We start from the raw sequence: 17,927 nt of genomic DNA on the forward strand, positions 1-17,927 counted from the left end.
CGCTTGTAATTCAGAAACAGATTTTATGTGGAAAAAGATACTCAAAGTGTAATATTAAACAAAATAATTTAACAGTTCAGTAGCATTAGTTTATTCCTCTAGACTTCAGTTATTCATCCACAGGAGGGGAAGGGGGAATCAATGGTAAATAAAACCAGTTCTTGCATAACATGAAGTGAAAACGACCTCAAACTTACTAGATCAAAATTAAATAACCACGTGCTGCGTTCAGCTGATTACTTCCCCTGTCATGAATATTCCCCTTGTTTCATTACTGCCGCGGGTTTGCAAAACTGCTCCTTTTCCTCCAGCACACCTCTCCCCTCACACTGGGTGTATTCAGGAAACCTCTGCATCCCGTCAGACCAAGGAGCAGAGGTTTTCTCTTCAACTTCAGCAGCAGGAACCCCTGTTTTCTGCCCCCCTTTCCACCACACTCACGCCGTGAGCCTTGAGCCTCCTCTCCTGTAGCTCCAGTCTGCACTTTAGTTACAAAGAATAAACCCCCGAACCTAAGGAACTCGGAGCCCAGCCTCCTTGCCACTGGCTTTCACCCTCAGGCATTCCTCTCCACCTTGTACATGCCCTTGCTGCCAAAACTGCTGTAAAAAAAAAAAAAGTGACAGGAAAGGAATGGATCTTGCGTGTTTCTTTGTAAAAATAAAAGCGAGAACATCCACAGACAGAAAAAAACTCCCTATTAAGGCTCCACGGGGGAACAGCACTAAGGGAAAAAAAAAATAATCAGGCAAGTAACATCTCCTTGATGCACCACCTTCCAGGATACCACTGAGCTACTCCCAAGTACCGGGAAGCAGAACTCTGATCCTTCACAGCTTTTTGCAGCACTATGTAAATACTGGCTGGTATTATTTTTACTTTGAAGAGGAAACCAGTATTTTTAAATATGAAAAGGGAAAATGAACAAAGCAGAAGGTACAGTACAGTTACTTAGAGGTGACGGTTAGCTACAGTCCTGGTACCAGCTTGGAATTTGTTAGTGAACAAAATCATAAATCCTCCAAAATGAGACTGAGGAAACTTCTTGATGCCGGCTGTTTCAAGTGCATCCATTGCCGGCAATGGACGTTGCACCAGGACAGTTTATTCCTGGCTTAAATGGATTTTAAAAAAAAAAAAAAAAAGGAAGAAAAGCAATCCCAGCAGACAAGCCCATGCCAACGAGCAATGGCACCTCTCCCTCAAACCACATCCTGACCAAACATCTTCACCACTTCGCAGGTGGAGTCAAACTGCATCTGAAATGGGACCTTTCCCAAAGACACACGTTCTCCTCAGCCTCTCCATTTCTGATCCAGACCTCCTGCCTCTGTAGACAATATTGGTTAGTCTCAATTTGGCGTCACCCGCAACCCTCCGTCCCACCCCCACCTGGCCCTCATCACACCAGCAACTTCAGATCACCCCTCGGACAAGTTTCCCCCACACGCGGCACCTTGTTCCCATCCCCTGCCTCAATGACTTCGCCCTCCACGCACCTACTCTAAACAGCAACGGTATCGCTAAGAAAACTGCAATGTCCCGGTCTCTAGGTACCAGTAATCCATCCATCCTTCTCTGAACTTGCCCTCCGTCCGCTTCGGGGTCTGCTGGGAAGACGATGCTAACTGCAGAAGCAAGAGAAGTCCAAGGCACTAAAATATCCAGCAAGCATACTGGGAGAACAGACAAGTATTCAAGTACATTAATTTATACAATTTTACATTCACATTTATTTATCTAATACAATGAAAATACAAAGGAAAAAGTTAAAGTGTCTCCAATAAGTATAAGGATATAGCTAGCTTTTTTTCCCATTTTTTTCAACTTTTTTAACCCTCTATATTCCACTCATTTTTAAACTACTGTTGTCCAACAACATTTATATATCACAGTGTTTCCACATCAAAACTGATGGTAAGTACATGTCCGCAGGGAACTTTTAAAATTTTTAAACAATTTAAATTGCTCTAATGCTGCAGTCAAAGCTGTTAATATCTTACTTAAAGCAGTAATGACCTATCAAGCACGGGCTGCACTGCAAGTCCATTCATGTGCCCCACCATTCTGGAGCCAAATACAATTGACTGGGGAGAGGGAGAGGAGGGGGATTTGGACAGCTTTTCTCCTGGTCTTGGTTCTTCAGGGAGAGAGGAGAAGTGTGCTAAAGCCTCATGCTAGGATTCAACTCTCCCAATCTCAACACACGTGGATTCAGCCTCAAACCAGAGAGAAATTTTACAGCAAGACTGCGTTAACTGACCCCAGAACTGATCTTCACAGCTCTCGCTCCACACAAGAGCGGGACCCCTCGAGTCAAAAGAACTGTCCCATCGTAAGGATGCTGATCATCCTCCTCCCCCTTGCAAGCGTGTGGGGAAACCCCCTTTACATAGTTAACAGCAATGGTTGGAAAAGAGAAAATCATTCCCAGTCTGGCAAGCCACCAGTTCATTGCAGCACTAGGAGCTGATACAGGGCCCCGTCTCCCTCCCCATGTCCTGTCCCGAGGTCTGGCCAGCACGGTGTCCGAGCGCGGCTAAGTGGTCCGCAGGTTGGAGCCTGGAGGGTTGCTGATCGATTTCTGCAAACTGCTGATGTTGAAGCTTTGCAAAGATGCGGCACCTACGGGCTGGAACTGGCCAAGTGGCTGCTGTGCTGGACCACCCGTCCCGCTCCACGGAGCGGTGAAGGACGCGGCCGGATAACCATACTGCTGCGGAGGGCACATGGCCTTCGTGAAGGGACCTAAAGAGGTAGCTGATGCTGCAGAGATGGGCGTAGCACCCAGGGAAGATGTCATAGAGATACAGAGCTGACCTGGAGCCGAGAATTTTCTTGCCATTCCAGGGCCCTGAAAGAAAATCCAACCCTTGAGTTACACAACTGCTTAAAATCCACAGGCTATCCCCTCAGCCCTTCCAGATGGATGTTTGCAAGGACGCACTATGGCCTTACTCTCCAGTTATCCCCCTTCCCTTTCACAGCATGTAATAAAATGCTGCACGGAAAAGATATACCCAACATTTTTGAGGCACAGTTGTCCATGCTACGTGGCAACCATACTCTGTTTGACACACTAATGAGACAGCAGTGACAGTTGACAGTTTCTTCTTATAAACGTTAAATCTTGGGTTAAATCTTACCTCATAGTTGCTATGCCCTTTGCCAACTTTCTTGCCAGACAGGTTCATGGCATCTCGGGCCCAGTTATCTACCAGCTTGTGCAGGTCATCTGTGAAAGTCCCTTTTCGGCTAGAGGCAATAGCAGTGGGCTGAGACTGGGGTGCTTGGCTGTTGACTGTCGCCCCGACTGTGTTAGTGCTACTGGTCCCTAGAAGTACAAGAAACAGGAGTCAAAACTCAGGTTAAAGATCACCTTCCTCTAGTAAATGTAGTAATTGTGGCAGTGGTACAACAATAGAGAGCCAGTTAAAATGCCATGCAGATCAAGTCTACATTTCAATTCCAAGGCACGCTGAAGTAGGAACTACAAGGACTCCTACAGGCACATCTGTTTCAGGGGTATGGTTGCTTTTCAAGAAGAGCTGCAAGTAGTCATCTTAAGAGGGGAATGGTAGCAGCCTCTAGGTCTTTGCAGAAGAAAAAGAAGATTAGATTTTGGCACCAAATGACAGAAATCACATCATTCTCTCATCCTATGCCTTTTAATCAGCAGCAACCACTATCAGCACAAGTCAACGCCACCTTGGAGGACACAATGCTGGATGCTGAACAAGGAGCAGTACAATCAGCATAGCCAGCTGCTCTGTAGAAAATTATCTCCACTACGTAAAATGAAGAGGAAAAATTCACCCAGATTACACAAAAAAGCCACAGTGAGAAACAGCCACTGTTGTTCCCAATAGCTGCCATACTTCTGTTCTTGAGAATAACCAGATGGGACTGTCTGCATCCACCAAAGAGCCAGGATCGGCATGGGAAGCCTGCACTGCATTACATTTTGCTTTTTGCCTCTGAAGGCATTTTTTTGCCATTATGTTCACATTTCCTATGTCAGAAGAACAAGCATTTCAGATGCAAATGACTAATACAGCTTAAAGAAGGCAGAAATGAGAATTGTTCCTTGGCCTTGCTGTGAAAAGTTTTTCTGTTCACTGGGCTGACCGCAAGAAGACAAAGAGAAACCTTCACAGAAATACCAGGGCTTGGTTCTGCTACAAAGCTTGCTTAACAGCAGCCTGTAGAAAACATCACAAAGTGTTGTTTTGGATAGCCTCCCTGCCCTACCCCTCTCTCATAAACAAGCAACTTCACTCAAGTTTGAGCTTTCCAAAGCTACCAAAATGGTAATCAAAGCTGTATACCATCAAGGAAGCTTTCTGAATTCCTAGTGGTACTGCAAAGTGTCTTCATTTACAGATGTGGAAATTATGGTTAACCACTAGGCCTATAGTTGTGGGTTTTGTTTTTGTTTTTTTCTGAAGGACAAAGTAAAGGCAGAAGTAATCTAGATTTCTCAAACCTATTTAGTACAAAACCAATTAAAGCATCAAAAATAAGCATCCTGCCATTGCGGTGCACACCCCCTCACCTGTTTGGTCTTGGTTCTCAAAGCTCCTCAAACCTTTCTACTGACTTGCTCTGAAGACTGCAACCGGCAAGTCTAAAAAAACTTGAGTGTATGGCAGGATTTCTGAAGAAAACTGATTAAAAGTGGAGCACGAAAAGCCCCAGCAAGGCAAATCACCTCTGCGTTGTAAGGGCCAAATGAGAGTCCCTGTCTCCCGCCTGACAGCTAACCCACCTCCACCTGGCCACCTGCCCCATTGCTCGCAACCACGGTACCAAAGCGAGAACTGGCTCCAAACCCCTGCAGGAATGCTTCACGTTGAGGAGTGGATCAGGAAGGTGAGGTACTTACTACGCAGGACAATTAAGCAAAGTGTTACTGCCTCTAGTGGTGCTGAAGAGGGAAGGATCCGCATCCCTCCCACCAGTTCCAACTCGAGCATGAGCACTCCCGGGCACAGGCAGGCAGACACATGCACCAGTACCCGCGGGAAGGAAAGCGTTAGGTTCCCTGACCAGGGCGTGCAGCTGCAGCTCAGATGGACAAGTAACAGAAATTCACTGTAAGGCAGTAAAGAAAAATCTACAACAAAATAACGAGACCCTGAAGCATGCAGTGCACGGAGAGTGCTCAGAATACAATTATTTCATCAGAACTATGACATGAAAGGTGAAATTAAAGACAAAACAAGCAAAACCGACAAAGAGGTACTCAAGAGGAGGCATCAAAACCAGTAACAACCACATTCCACCACGAGGGTTCATGCAGAGCTTGACACACTCACTCTCACACTCTTCGTGATGGCCAATATCTGGGTTTGGTATCTCACATTTCTGCTGTGATCAGTAAGCATACAGCTTACAATCTAGGCCCTAAGCTGAGGAGCTTCTTCAGGCCACAGAAAGAATAGAATTATTCAAGGAATATAATACTGTGCATTCATCTGAAAATGAGAGAAGTCTCTTAGGAAATCTCAGGAGCTTTGGAATGGATTGGATTAGGGTTTGGTTCAGGGTTTAAGGCTGGTGGGAAAGGCAACGAGAGCCTTGTCTACAAAATGACTTTGTTTCGGAGCTGCAGCCCCAGGTCGCAATGTGAAGCAGACCAGCCCGTACCATTAGAGGCAAGCTATAAAATTACTGCAGCTCCCACAGTATCAATTTTAAAACTTCCCTCTCAGGAATTTCACATTTTAGCTCTGATGTATTCACCACCTACCGAAGCTGCCATCCAGAAGAGTCTGAAAAGGAAGTGTTTCAAGTTGTAGCGTTCAATGGGAAGAGCCCCCCGCATTCCTGCTCGGTCACAGCAGCCGTCCCCAGTTCTGCTCTGAGGTGAGTGATCAGAAGTGAAAAGGCTTCTCCCTCTCCAGCCTGCTACCTACAATGCCTTTATTCTACTCTTTTTATTTTTTTTAATCTCCCCATAAGCCAGCAGTGAAAAGGCACCTTCAAAATCTGAAATGGCACAACCACATCCAGGCTTTTCTCAACGTCTCTTACTTTCAGACACAGACCGGAGATCTGGGTCTGATGGCTTGCTCTCACTCTTAAAATGCTGAAGGAGTCTCTGCAATTGGAGCTGTCACCGAGGTGGCAGAACCCAGCAGAGAGGCAAGCAGGCCAGCTGCTCAAAGGTACGGTTTTAGCACATCACAGTGAGCTGCTGCCCCTGATGCTCGATTCACTGTCATTAGCAGTGAGCAAAGAGCTCTGCAGTGAAGGTGAGGCTCTGCCCGCCTCCACCTTCCTGCAGCAGTAACAGCCACGCTGTATAAATATGCTAACAACAGAGTAGACATTAGAGGGCACAACAGAGACAGACAGATGCTGTGCTGGAGACAGAGTCAGGGAGGTAAGGCTTCGGTGACCAGAAAAAGCCAATGAACAGCTTCACAATCAGGAATTGGAGATAACAGAAATAAGATAATTACTACAGAGCTGGTTGCAAGGACAGACTTTTTTCACCATCTTCCCTGAAGCACAAAGAGAGAGTCGTTTGTTAAAGATAAGAGAAACAGTGAGAAGTGTTTAGTATCAGCAAACAGTACAAAAAGCTTGGGGAGAAACAGAGGACGCAGCACAGCATGACTCTGGAAGTTACCACTGGGACATTCTAGGAACAAATCCAAAGGCTGGTCTGACAGCTTTATCAGTTGTACTTTCGGAGAAAGAAATGGTTCAGCCTCCTGCTTTTATTCTTCAGAATTCCCAAAATAGTGAAGAATGGCAGGAAGCAGCATTGTTATCACAAAAGGAAAAACAAGCTCATCTGCCATTTTTTTCAGGACATCGAAAGCGTTTCACAGCTCTCAAGTTCAACCGTGTCACAAAACGAGCAGAATTTGATAGGCCAAGTGCTTTCATAGTTTGTCACCCTATTTCCCCAAGTCTTCCCAGCTCCGTGGAGCAGTTCAGACTTTCCCTGCCAAGCTGTACCGCTCTGTTTCTCCAGCTGCACAGTGAAAAGCATCAATTACTGCACTGTTTCCTCAACACTGCTGATTTTAACCCAGCATCTTTTCCAGTTGTCACTCTCCACGACAGTCTACAATAGCATTTCAAGGACAAGACTCCGGGAAGCAAGCAACTTGTAAGAAGCCGGGAGCCAGGCCAAGCCGTGCCATACCTTTACAAGTATTACCTGCTTTTACAGGACAGCTACAAAACACTTTTCAAAAGGAACCCATTTCCCTTAGCACCAGTCCCACAGGCAAGGGATATACATGCCAAAGTACTCTTCTAGCCAGATGATGTGCAATTTGCAGCAAGCCAAGGCCTCGTAGGCATATGACACTAATATAGTCAATTCACTATCAAGTCCAGAAGCAGAATGGTCATTCTTTATACTCTTTATACTTTATACTCCCTACCCCAAAAAGGACAGGCCAAACCAGAGAATTTTAAAAAGCTAGCTTTGGTAAGCATTCCACTCCTTCTAAGAAAGGAGCCCTAAGTCTTTGGATTGCAGATGTTAGTTACTGCACACCTGCACAGTAACGTACCTAAAACCAGTGCAGTGGGCTAGAGGTGTAATTGCAAAACTCAGCAGCCAGGAAAAAATCTCCCCTCCCTCTGACTCACTCCTGTCTCAAAGGACTGAGTTGGTTGCATTGCAGCTGTCTCTGCAGGAGGCCAGGTCGAATTCCTGCACACAGTTCTCTGGCTGCCAACTGCATCAAGACAGATGCTACAGGTGCGTGGTACCATCGTGCAGTGCAGCAACTGAAGGTCTCTGTTCAGCACTTAAAGCTTTCTCACACCAAGTCATTCCAGAGGGTGGGAAATAAATGTCAGAGCATTCGAAAGGTCGGGTCTGCAGAAGCAGCATGGGGGATGTCACAGCACTCCCCATCAAAAGCATCACATCAGCAGCCTCAGCTCAAGCATGGCCTTACTTCAGAAAATCACATCAGAAGTTTGAGGCTCTCATTTTAATCTGGCCTAACGTAAGCACAAGCGAAAGGATTTTGAAAAAGCTGCAAGATAACTTGTGAGTGCTGACAGGATGTCTGACGTTGGCTATTTCCCCACCTTTACTGCTATTTGTGTCATATTTAGTCTGTCTCCAATTCACAGTAAGAACTTCTAAATCTGGGGCTCATCCAAGTGTGCCTGGAAATATCCTCTGAATATTTTTAAAACCCTCAGCACTTCAATCTTTAGCTATCCATCTGCTAATGAACACAAGAAGTCACTGCTAACTGCCTACAGGTGGCATCAATGCTCTGCACTGCAATCAACACTAGTGCTGACAGCATGCAGGAACACCCAGCTTGCACAGTAAGCACACTACTGGAGGAAGACAACACAGGCCTCCTGCGATCAGTTATAATAGTGCCCAACAAAGGAATAATTTGGAAAACAAACCTTCGTCTGTGTCCCACTAGAAAGAGTGCTTCCCCTCCAAGTCTTACGTCAGCTAATATATGCTGAAACATAATTACTAAGCAGGCCAGAACAAAAGGCCCAGGCACCAACGTCTTACAAGCTAACCCTGATTTCTGGTATCTCACTGAACTGCCCAGAAAAGTTTCCACCAAAAGCTTGGAGAAATCAGTGTTTGTTGTTATGGGTTTAACAAGAGAACACCTGAGGTGAGAACCCAAACTTCTAACGGCGTGCTAAGAGCAGCTCAGCTGTGCCATGGAATGGGAGGGAATACAAGGTGGCAGATGAGGATGGGCTGCATGAAACAGATCCAGGCAGCAGAAGAAAACAAAAAGACGAAACAAAAAAAAACAGACAAGGAAGGAGTAAAGGTGTTACACACAAAGAGCCAAGCAGGGCGTACTCAGAAATCGGGTCCTCCTGCCACCAGGCTTGAAGGTCACTCTCTCAGATGCACAGTTAAACTTCGCACAGCCTGTGAGAAAACAAAAACGGGAAGAACAGAGGAAGGAGAGGAGAAGAGACAGAACACCACTACAAGATGTTAGCAACTTGAGGTTGGAAGGGTGAAATGCATTAACATGGCACACAAGAATAAGCCTCAAAAGAGTGGACCAAAGAGTACGCAGACAACATACGGAGTGGAGAGACTTGCCTTCAACAGCTGCAGACATTAGGCCAAGTTTGCTGGGTTAACCTCCAGTACATAACCCAACAATAGGGTTTCAATCAAAGCCAAATGCCAGCGAACGTATCTAACTGTAAAAGATTCTGTACAACTCTGGATGTAGGGAGATGAAAGTAGCTCCAAAACACTTGGAACAGTTCATTAAAAAAAATCTCTAAAGAAAATTCTTCCAAGAAGTCCATTTCTGTTTTCCATTTTTACTTCTCCAATTTCAACAAAAAGTCATTTGATTTGATGCATTCAAACAGTCTATGGTAAAGCTTTTCAATAAGATAATAAATCAGAAATAATGGGAGCAACTAAGTTCACAGAAGTAAAAGAATCCCCTTAATGAGTGGCAAGGAAAAAAAAAAACCCTTCCCAAATAAATCAGGGCTGAGTGAGAAATGCTTTGATAACATACTAACTAATTACAAGCCATTCTTAACTTGAGTAAAATTAACAATTTATTATTCCTACACCATTCCATACTCCTACACTCTTATCCAGCATATCTCTAACCCATAATGCACAATATGGGCCTCTTTCCTTTTATTGCTTTTATCATTAACAGAAACAGCTAAAGCAGTTAAATCTAAAAGGACTAAGTCTTCTGAAGTTTCCTACCATTTCAATCATCTCTTAACACCAAAGCTGTTCTGCCCCTTCCTCAGTCTCACTTCACATCTGCACATACCTCCCCCCCGGCTCCTTCTAATCTGTCTCCTCCTCATCCTTCCAGCCAACACCTTTTCCCCCAGGTCAGAAGAATATTGCTTGCTGCCATCACACTGCATTCTTTGTGTCCTTCTTAGTGTTTTCATTAGGGCAGATGGGGCCATATGCTATATATTCACTACCTCAACACTCTCAACATGCCTTACTTATGTGAGAAGCTAGAAAATTAGTTGCAAAAAAAAAAGTCGTTATCAGTGTCCATGCATATGGGTTAAATTCCCTGTCTGTTTCACAATATGTATTAAATACCAAGTGTCATCAAGCTGACCATTCTCTCACCAGCAGCAAAGGTGCAAGACTCGACGCTAAGTCCGTTTAAAGTCTTACCTTGGCCTGGTGCAGAAAGGCTTGGTACCGAAAGGGCACCGTCACTGGTAAAGGCAGAGTAGAGATTTTCGCTAGAAGGTGAAGGTTTGAGGGGCTGTAACAGATGGTTCTGTCCAGTCTCTGGAACGCTACCAGGAGGATGAAGAGTTTGCTGTGGGGGTAAGACTGATGGTGCACTCTGAGCTGATAGATTGCCTATAGGAAGAACAAAGGCAAAACACACTGAATATTTCAGTTTCGTCACGTCATTTTCTAAGCTTTTGTCATTGTTTCCAAGTGAGAGGAAAAAAAAACAACAGAGGAAAGTATGAGTTAGCTATTTTGTTAGTAATGCAGAAAGAAATGCAGGGGCAGGTTGTGGGGGGAAGGATATCACCCTCTGGACAAGCATGACACTCCCAGAGAGAGAGAGGTGCAGGGACTACAGCAGTTTGTAAGAAAGGAGTTAAGACTGGAATAATTTTATGTACTTTGGTCTTAAGGGAACTCAGTGTTAGCTCACTGTCACGGTCACACTCAGCCCCTCTACCAAATAACAAAACAGAAGTGAGCCCACAGTGTGACTGGATACAGACCCTGCTGCATGACATGGGGCTGACCCTCCAATGCTGTTTACTCAGTGCTACAGGATTTGAGGGACATATACGATTACACAGCAAGCATCTGACAAACACATCAATCAGTCACAGAACTATTTTCCAATTTGTTATAAATACTGTTTTAATGAGAAAGGAAGCCTTGACAATTGAAACTTTCAATTTGGTAAGTATAAAGAATTGTGACTGGAGATGAGTGAGATGGTGATGAGAGACCAGTCCCACTATACAAAATTATTTTCAGGAGAAAATAACAACAGTTTATGAAAAAAATCCCTGGTACAGTAAATTTACACTAATCTACACTTTTCACTCTGGATAGGAAGGATTCCCAGTCCTCTTAACCAGACACATACCACTAATATAATACAAAAAAAAAAAAATCTCAATTTGATAACTGCTCTTACAAAACTACATGATATACTTTCTGTATGTTTCAGTAGATTGCAAAATCCACAAGCAAGACCATCAACTAGCAAAAGCGATTTAAGACTTCATAGTCCAGACAATAGAGGAACTTGGCGGGAGAAGGAGAGACAGGAGAGAAGGAGGTGGACAAATCACATCCATCTGAAAGTGACAGACAGCACCATGTCAGTACTATCTTACCTAGAAAAAATGTAGAAAGCCTTACCTGATAGTTGAGGGCTCTTATTTCCCTGGGAACTGCTACGGCTGGACTTGCTGCCTTTTCCTTTAGTGGGTCGTCTTCTCCTTCCTGAAAGGGGTGCAGCTGGGGGAATAATTACTGCAGGCGGGACCTTTCCTAATTTTGTGTACAGTGATTCAATCTCCTGCTTCTGGCGACTCTGCAGCTCCTGGATCTCTTTAAGGTGCCTGACAAGTAACAAAAGAGTATGACTTAAAAAAAAAAAAAATGTATGCATGTGTGCATACATTCCTTCCCAGTTTGTTTGGTCACACTTCCATTAACATTCAAGAACAGAGGAAATAAATCCCTTCCACAAATAACCACTGAATGCATATGGCAGAAGGCCTGTCTTTTTCTATTGTGCTTTAACGCTGACTAGAATTCCAATACAAAGCTCCCAGTGCTGTATCATAAAACCAGAATAAACAGATGTACCGACAAGAACATACAGCTACCATAGAAGATCAAACCATACATCATAAATGTTGCAGGAACAGTTAGATTACTCATTTTATGGGCCTTGGAGGCCATACATTTGTATTGCACCATTCTTTTCAGATCAGAGCAGTTGCCAGCTGTTCTAAAAAGCCAGCTTTCAATATAAATTAGGAGGTCATATTCCTTGATTTCTGAGTTTTTTTTCTAAATTAACAGGGATTATTCAGGAAAAGGAGAACGAATACCAGAATGCATATTAGAAATGCCTAGTTGTGTGTCATTTTCAAGTGACACCAATATTTCTACTAACCACTGAATTTCAGTCCTATGCAAAAACTTCCATGCATCTGCATAGATTTACCCAGTGTGGCAATCAATCTATATATAAACACATGCAACAAGATTACAGGTTATAATATTAAGCATAACAAGTGTGTACACCCATTGTTTGGAACTTTTTAGTTCCCGCTAAAGGATTTTACTTTCCATATAAACACCAGCAACGGGACCTGATGTTTAGCAAAGGTTTAGTGTTTTAAAGAAGTTTACCTTTTTCTTTGTGAAAAGTAGAGTCCAGAGGAAATGAAAAGATATTCATACTGAGCATCTGCTACACGTTTCATACACACATAAGACAAAACAAAGCCTTACTTCTCCCGTAATCGACGGAGTTCCAATTTCAAGTCTTCATCTTCAATATCCGACTCGTTGTCACTGCTCATGTAGGAAGAATTGAACGAGTTGCTAAGGCTCTGAACAGGGAGGCTGATCTTTGACCCCATGGGCTGGAGAGAGTCTGGGCTCCCTGAGCCGTCATCCACATCCTTAGCCATTCCACTCAAGAAGGCAGCCTCCAGCTCAGAGGATGGACCATTCAAATGTGGGGACTGCTTTAACTCCAACTCTTTCTTAGGAGCTGCGGCCGAAGAAGCAACTTGTTCCAAGTCCACGGAGAGAGGAAGAGTCATTGGCTCTTTCTCTGCACAGGTGACCTCATCCTGAGTCTTTGACACTGAAAAGCGCCCCACTTGGTCTGTTGTTGTTGTTACCTGAAAGCGTCCAACCTTCGTCGGCTGACCAACATCTACTGGCAACTGCAGCACAGGAACTGGCTGAGGAACACCACCTCCCACATCCACAGAAGAGTCAGTGACAACCTCACTTTTCCGACTGCCAGCCTGCTTTACCAGTGTACTCTCTGGACTACTGCCAGAAAGAGGCGAAGAATCAGAGGAGGTGGTTTCAAATTGCACCGGCTTAGTTTCAGGTTTGTCACTCTCTTTTAGCACATCATCCACTGCCACAGATACCTAGAACAGAAATGTTATCACACAGATCTTCTTAGCTCTTCCTCAACATGATGCTCTTATTTACCTTAAATACTTAAAACCATATGGGGGGAAAAAATAACTAGTTTCCCCGGAATGCCACAAAGCAAGCTTCTTCCCTCCAAGTAACACATGACCACACAAAATAGCAGGTCTAGATAGGCTGGATGATTAACTGCCCAAAATCCCAACAGATTCAGAGGGGACTTGCATCACAGTCAGGACTTCCGTCACATAAAGGCCAAGGCCAACAGATACGCAATTAATCCTTGACATGATGAAATGCTGGATTCACAAACTAGACTTTGTATAATCTAGTGCAATCCCTGCCAAGAATAAGAACAGTATCTGCACAAAACCCTCCGATCACAAGCTCATTATGGGTATTTTCTCCCAATAGGAAAGCCTTCCAAGAAGCACACTGAGCTGGCACTAGGTAGTAACTGCTCAGTGAGGATTCCATATCAACAACTACATCAGTTTAACATCTCCTACCTGAAATCGTCCCATCTTAAGAACACCAGCTCCTGCTGCAGCAGCCATACCACTGCTCTCTCCACCACACGATGCTGAAGCTAAGAAAAAGGAGAATGGGATTGAGAAGAAAATCAGCAACAAGCTATTTACACTTCAACATTTCAAACTCAACTATCAGCTGAGTATTTATGTCATGCTTTTGAATTCATGGAACCTGATCTCTTTTCTCAGCTTTGACATATAGAATTTTAAATTTGCATTTTGATATTAAGTATTTTTCTATGAAGTTTCCCTGTGCAGTACACTTGCCACAAGTGCACTTTCTGATTGCAGTAAGAAAGCATACTGATTTCTAAAAAAGATGTGAAGTAGCCAAAGAATCAAGAACAACTGAAATTTATATAAGAACACACTTACTTTTAGTTCAGTACCCACAGTGACTACCTAAATTTCAAATGCTGGAGATAATTTCTTAATAGAAAAATGGTACGTTAAAGAAATGCTATGAACGATGTTTACTCAAAGCAGTCTGAAGTCTGCAGAGCTGGATCCTTATATGTTGGCTCCTAATTTTATTGTTGTTTGCACTGGCAGCATAAGGTTACAAAGAAGCTGAGAAATAGCATTCTATATTTAAACTAATTCTATTGGACAGCTTGCTGTGTTTATTCAGCAACTTCCCAGTTCGTTTACTTTCACCATCTAAACTTCACCAGGCAAAAAACATTCATTTTCTAGCAGTAGAATGACTTCTATGGTATCGTTACCTACTGGCATACTATAATGGGACTATTTACTATTGTTTTTATTAGCTTCTGAAGGTTCGTCATTGAACATGAGGCATGTGCAATTTTAATATTATTTACTAAATTAACCAGAAATAATGTTAGTATCACATTCGCGGTTTCTTTTTTAAAAAATGAAGGTTTTTTGTTTTTGTTTTTTAATTGAGATGAGTAGGAGAATACTGATTGGAAAGCCTCAGGCTACTTTTGCAGTTTGGGTTGTTTGATTCTACCCCCTAATTCCATCCCCAACAATAAAAGTCATTTAGATTTGAAAGTCATTGATCATCCACTATTCAATTGCTGATCATCTAGTCATTCTTCAGCTGTTCTAAAGCAGCCAGAAGAATCTTTTTTGTTACCTTGTTTCTTTAATTTCTAGTTAACACCAATTTCTCTAACTAAATAGAAATAAAACGGTGATTAGGAGGAGATATCTCACATGCAGAACAGCATGACAACACAAAAGTTCTTACTGTTACTGCAAAGAATATAACGAAACAGAAAGCAGTTCCTTCAAATCCTGAAGCTGTACCTCAGAAGCATACTGGACATTCTTTGCAAGTCTTAATTTATTATTTTGGTCAGCTTTGAATACTAAATAATTTATTATAATATGCATGCATCATTCCCCTCTCTTCATCTACAGTGGAAAAGTTCAGTTTAGCTACTAAAAACTAATACAATTCTTAAGGAATTGTCATCATATGATGGCTATATCCTTTCAAATTGCTAGTCTGTTCAATTTTGTATTATATCTCTGTGCTAAGAAACCACCTGAAATAACAAAGGCTGTCTTACCTTCTTTCAGAGACTGTGTTGCTGTGGACACCAGCCCGGTAACCGTTGTAGATGCCACTGAGGGCACAGACTACAAGTTCAAGGGGGGAAATAAAAATAAACTTATGAGAATCACAGTCTGATTGAACTCTCAACAAATCCACTATATTGCATATTACTGAATCTTTTAGTTCCATCAGGGCTACAGAATAACCCATGATAGGACTAATGCAAGACCTTTTAATCTGCAAGACAAGCAACACCAGCAACACATTTTGCATGCCTTACAACCCAAGGCTGTCAGCAGTACCTCCCTTTTTACTCTGCAGAAGTAATGCGTAAGTAGCCACCTGGAGATCATAACATTAACCACTATCATTATTTTGTATCAAACTTCTATTATAGTCGTGAGCATTCAGATCCACACGTTTAACAGCCCTCCCAAATTTAGACTGACATAGCACATACTGCTTCTTTAACACCCTCTTTCCCCTTATCCCATAGTCACTTCCCCTTCTATTTCAGTGATATTAATGACTTTGCCAAAAAGCTATTAAGAACTAACACCAAAACCAGCCTCAAGACATACGGTATCTATCGTGATCTATGGATTTTCCCTATTTTGTTTGACTCAGTCTTGCAAGCTGAAAGATGACTCTTCATTTTTATTTTTAAAAGTCTATGGACTAGTACAATGATATTAAAGGCAGTGATCTAAGTGCATGAACTTGAGAGAACACTGACGTTACTCAGGACTATTAACTGCTACCATTGCAAACGTACACAGGCAGGAGCAGATGTCACTGGAACCGTCTCTGGACTAAGGGTTCTTCTCAGCTTAGCATCCAGATCTTCCAGTGGCTGCTGGGACTGATGAGAGAGGAAAAAAGTAAATAGGTGTCCCAGTTCAAGAGAAAAACATGTCACATTTCAGAAAACAGCCGTATTTAACATTAAAATTTAAAGTAGTCAGTACAGCTTCCATATTTCTACCACGTTCTGTTCCTGTATGCTCACATTTCACATTTATAGCACAGTAAGACTGGGAACAATTTAAGCAATACATTTGGTAAAAATAGAAAAAGAAATGTTAACAGGAACTTCTGTTTTTCCTGAAGACAGAAGTTTGCATTCTTCCCTTAAGAATTTTGTAAAGATGCTGTGATCAAAATACTTAACAGATAGGCGGGCTAATTTAATTCAGTAATACTGTAAAAATGACATTTTGTCTGAAATACTGTATAGTTCTCTTCACTCATGCTTACAGGAAGAGATTTGATTCAAGTAAACAAATGAGGAGCTGAGATATCAGAACAATCAGGAGATAAAGATTTCTTTATGAAATAATAGTAGCAAAATGAAGCTTGAAATATTATTCTAAACACACCTTAAAAAGGCTTATTTTTATTCCTTATTAAGGAATAAAAAGAACAGGTATTTAAGACTGAGGCACAAACTGTCCTAGACTGGTCTTGGGATGACACACATTTGAACTGCAAATTAGGAATCTGATACTAAGGAAAAAAATATAGTGTAATGAGCTATTGACAGAATCAGTAAGGAAGGCAAGCCTGGCTATTCCAAGACAAGTCCATAATTTTCCAGACAGTTATTGTGTGACAGCAGCAAATGCTCTTCACAGTCAACTAGATTTGATCCAGTAAGTCTTCTCCAATTCTGTCTCACACTCCTAGACAGGCTTTAGAGTTCAAATGAGAGGTGAAATTAGGTCAACTGTTTGCAAAGGACAAGCAAGAGATCTCTACTTATACCTTTTTTACCACAGACCCTACCAGAAAGACCTATGAGAAACCTCAGGAAGCCTTTTGGAGTAGTCCTGTGGTTTGAGTCACTAAAGTGGCTACAACTACTTTGAGTTTGGGCAAATGATTACTAAGATACCCAGTTCCAAACAATGACCAAAAAAATTACTGTGAACTTAATGGGACTTATTTTGAACCAACTGTTTTCAGATCCATTTGCTAGCATTGCTTGTGGTAAGAACACCTAAGAATTGTCACCAAATTGGCATCTCCTCTTCAGCAAAATCATACTTCAAAAAGAACTGGCTGACAGGCTCATAAAAAGCTTCTGCCTCGAGGTAGAGGAAAAAAAAAATTGCTTGCTAACACTACCACCTCATAGCTCTACATAAGATGACCAGCTTCTCGCTCAGCTGGAGACAGAAGATACCCATGCCTAATTACTCATGTTCTGCTTGCTAGTAAGAATTACATAAAACAAAATACAGTAGCAGTCTCCTTTCTGTTACAGGTTTTGAGAGCAATGCCTTCACTTTCGTAGTCTTCTTACATACAGAGAACAAGTATTTGCCTTCTTACACTGCATAATACTCTCCCAAGCAGTGGGCTGATCCTCATTGCTTTCAAAACATTGAAACATACTTTTTGGAGGGAAAAAAAAAAAAAAGAAAACCAAAAAGTAACTCTGGACATGAAAGCCATCTGCAAGGACTCATCGATTAAAGCTGGATGTAGTACTGTCATTGATTTGCATATGCTCCATCAGGAGGACTGAGAAGGTGATCGAGCAGGAAAAGATAGGGCGAGATGCCAACTTTCAGCATTTTGCAATTTAGGCCTTCTAGGCCGTTCCCATTCTAAACTCTAGGACATACTCTGTGCAAACTTGTCTGAGAGATTCTTGGGATCACAAAATAATTACATTTACTGGGAGAACTGAACAAACTATTGA

General features: G+C 42.5%; 1 protein-coding gene across 8 annotated transcripts in view; it reads right to left on the reverse strand.

Moving 5' to 3' along the window:
- Positions 1-1,709: 1,709 nt before the first annotated feature.
- WNK1 (WNK lysine deficient protein kinase 1) overlaps positions 1,710-17,927 on the reverse strand; it is a 104,131-nt gene continuing 87,913 nt past the window's right edge. For 4 of the 8 annotated variants that reach the window (XM_084510941.1, XM_084510940.1, XM_084510937.1 and 1 more), the window contains 10 exons: positions 15,996-16,082; positions 15,234-15,303; positions 13,666-13,745; positions 12,494-13,152; positions 11,387-11,589; positions 10,157-10,351; positions 8,807-8,899; positions 6,468-6,509; positions 3,147-3,334; positions 1,710-2,854 (listed from right to left, as the gene is read on the reverse strand). In XM_084510941.1, the coding sequence (XP_084367067.1) occupies positions 2,540-2,854; positions 3,147-3,334; positions 6,468-6,509; positions 8,807-8,899; positions 10,157-10,351; positions 11,387-11,589; positions 12,494-13,152; positions 13,666-13,745; positions 15,234-15,303; positions 15,996-16,082 (1,932 nt within the window). In that variant the 3' untranslated portion in view covers positions 1,710-2,539. The remainder of the gene's footprint in view (positions 2,855-3,146; positions 3,335-6,467; positions 6,510-8,806; positions 8,900-10,156; positions 10,352-11,386; positions 11,590-12,493; positions 13,153-13,665; positions 13,746-15,233; positions 15,304-15,995; positions 16,083-17,927) is intronic. The other 4 variants (XM_084510943.1, XM_084510939.1, XM_084510938.1 and 1 more) reach the window with 2 other exon arrangements.

The sequence above is a fragment of the Aythya ferina genome (assembly GCF_964211825.1).
Source record: "Aythya ferina genome assembly, chromosome: 1".
In the NCBI taxonomy this organism is placed as follows: domain Eukaryota; kingdom Metazoa; phylum Chordata; class Aves; order Anseriformes; family Anatidae; genus Aythya; species Aythya ferina.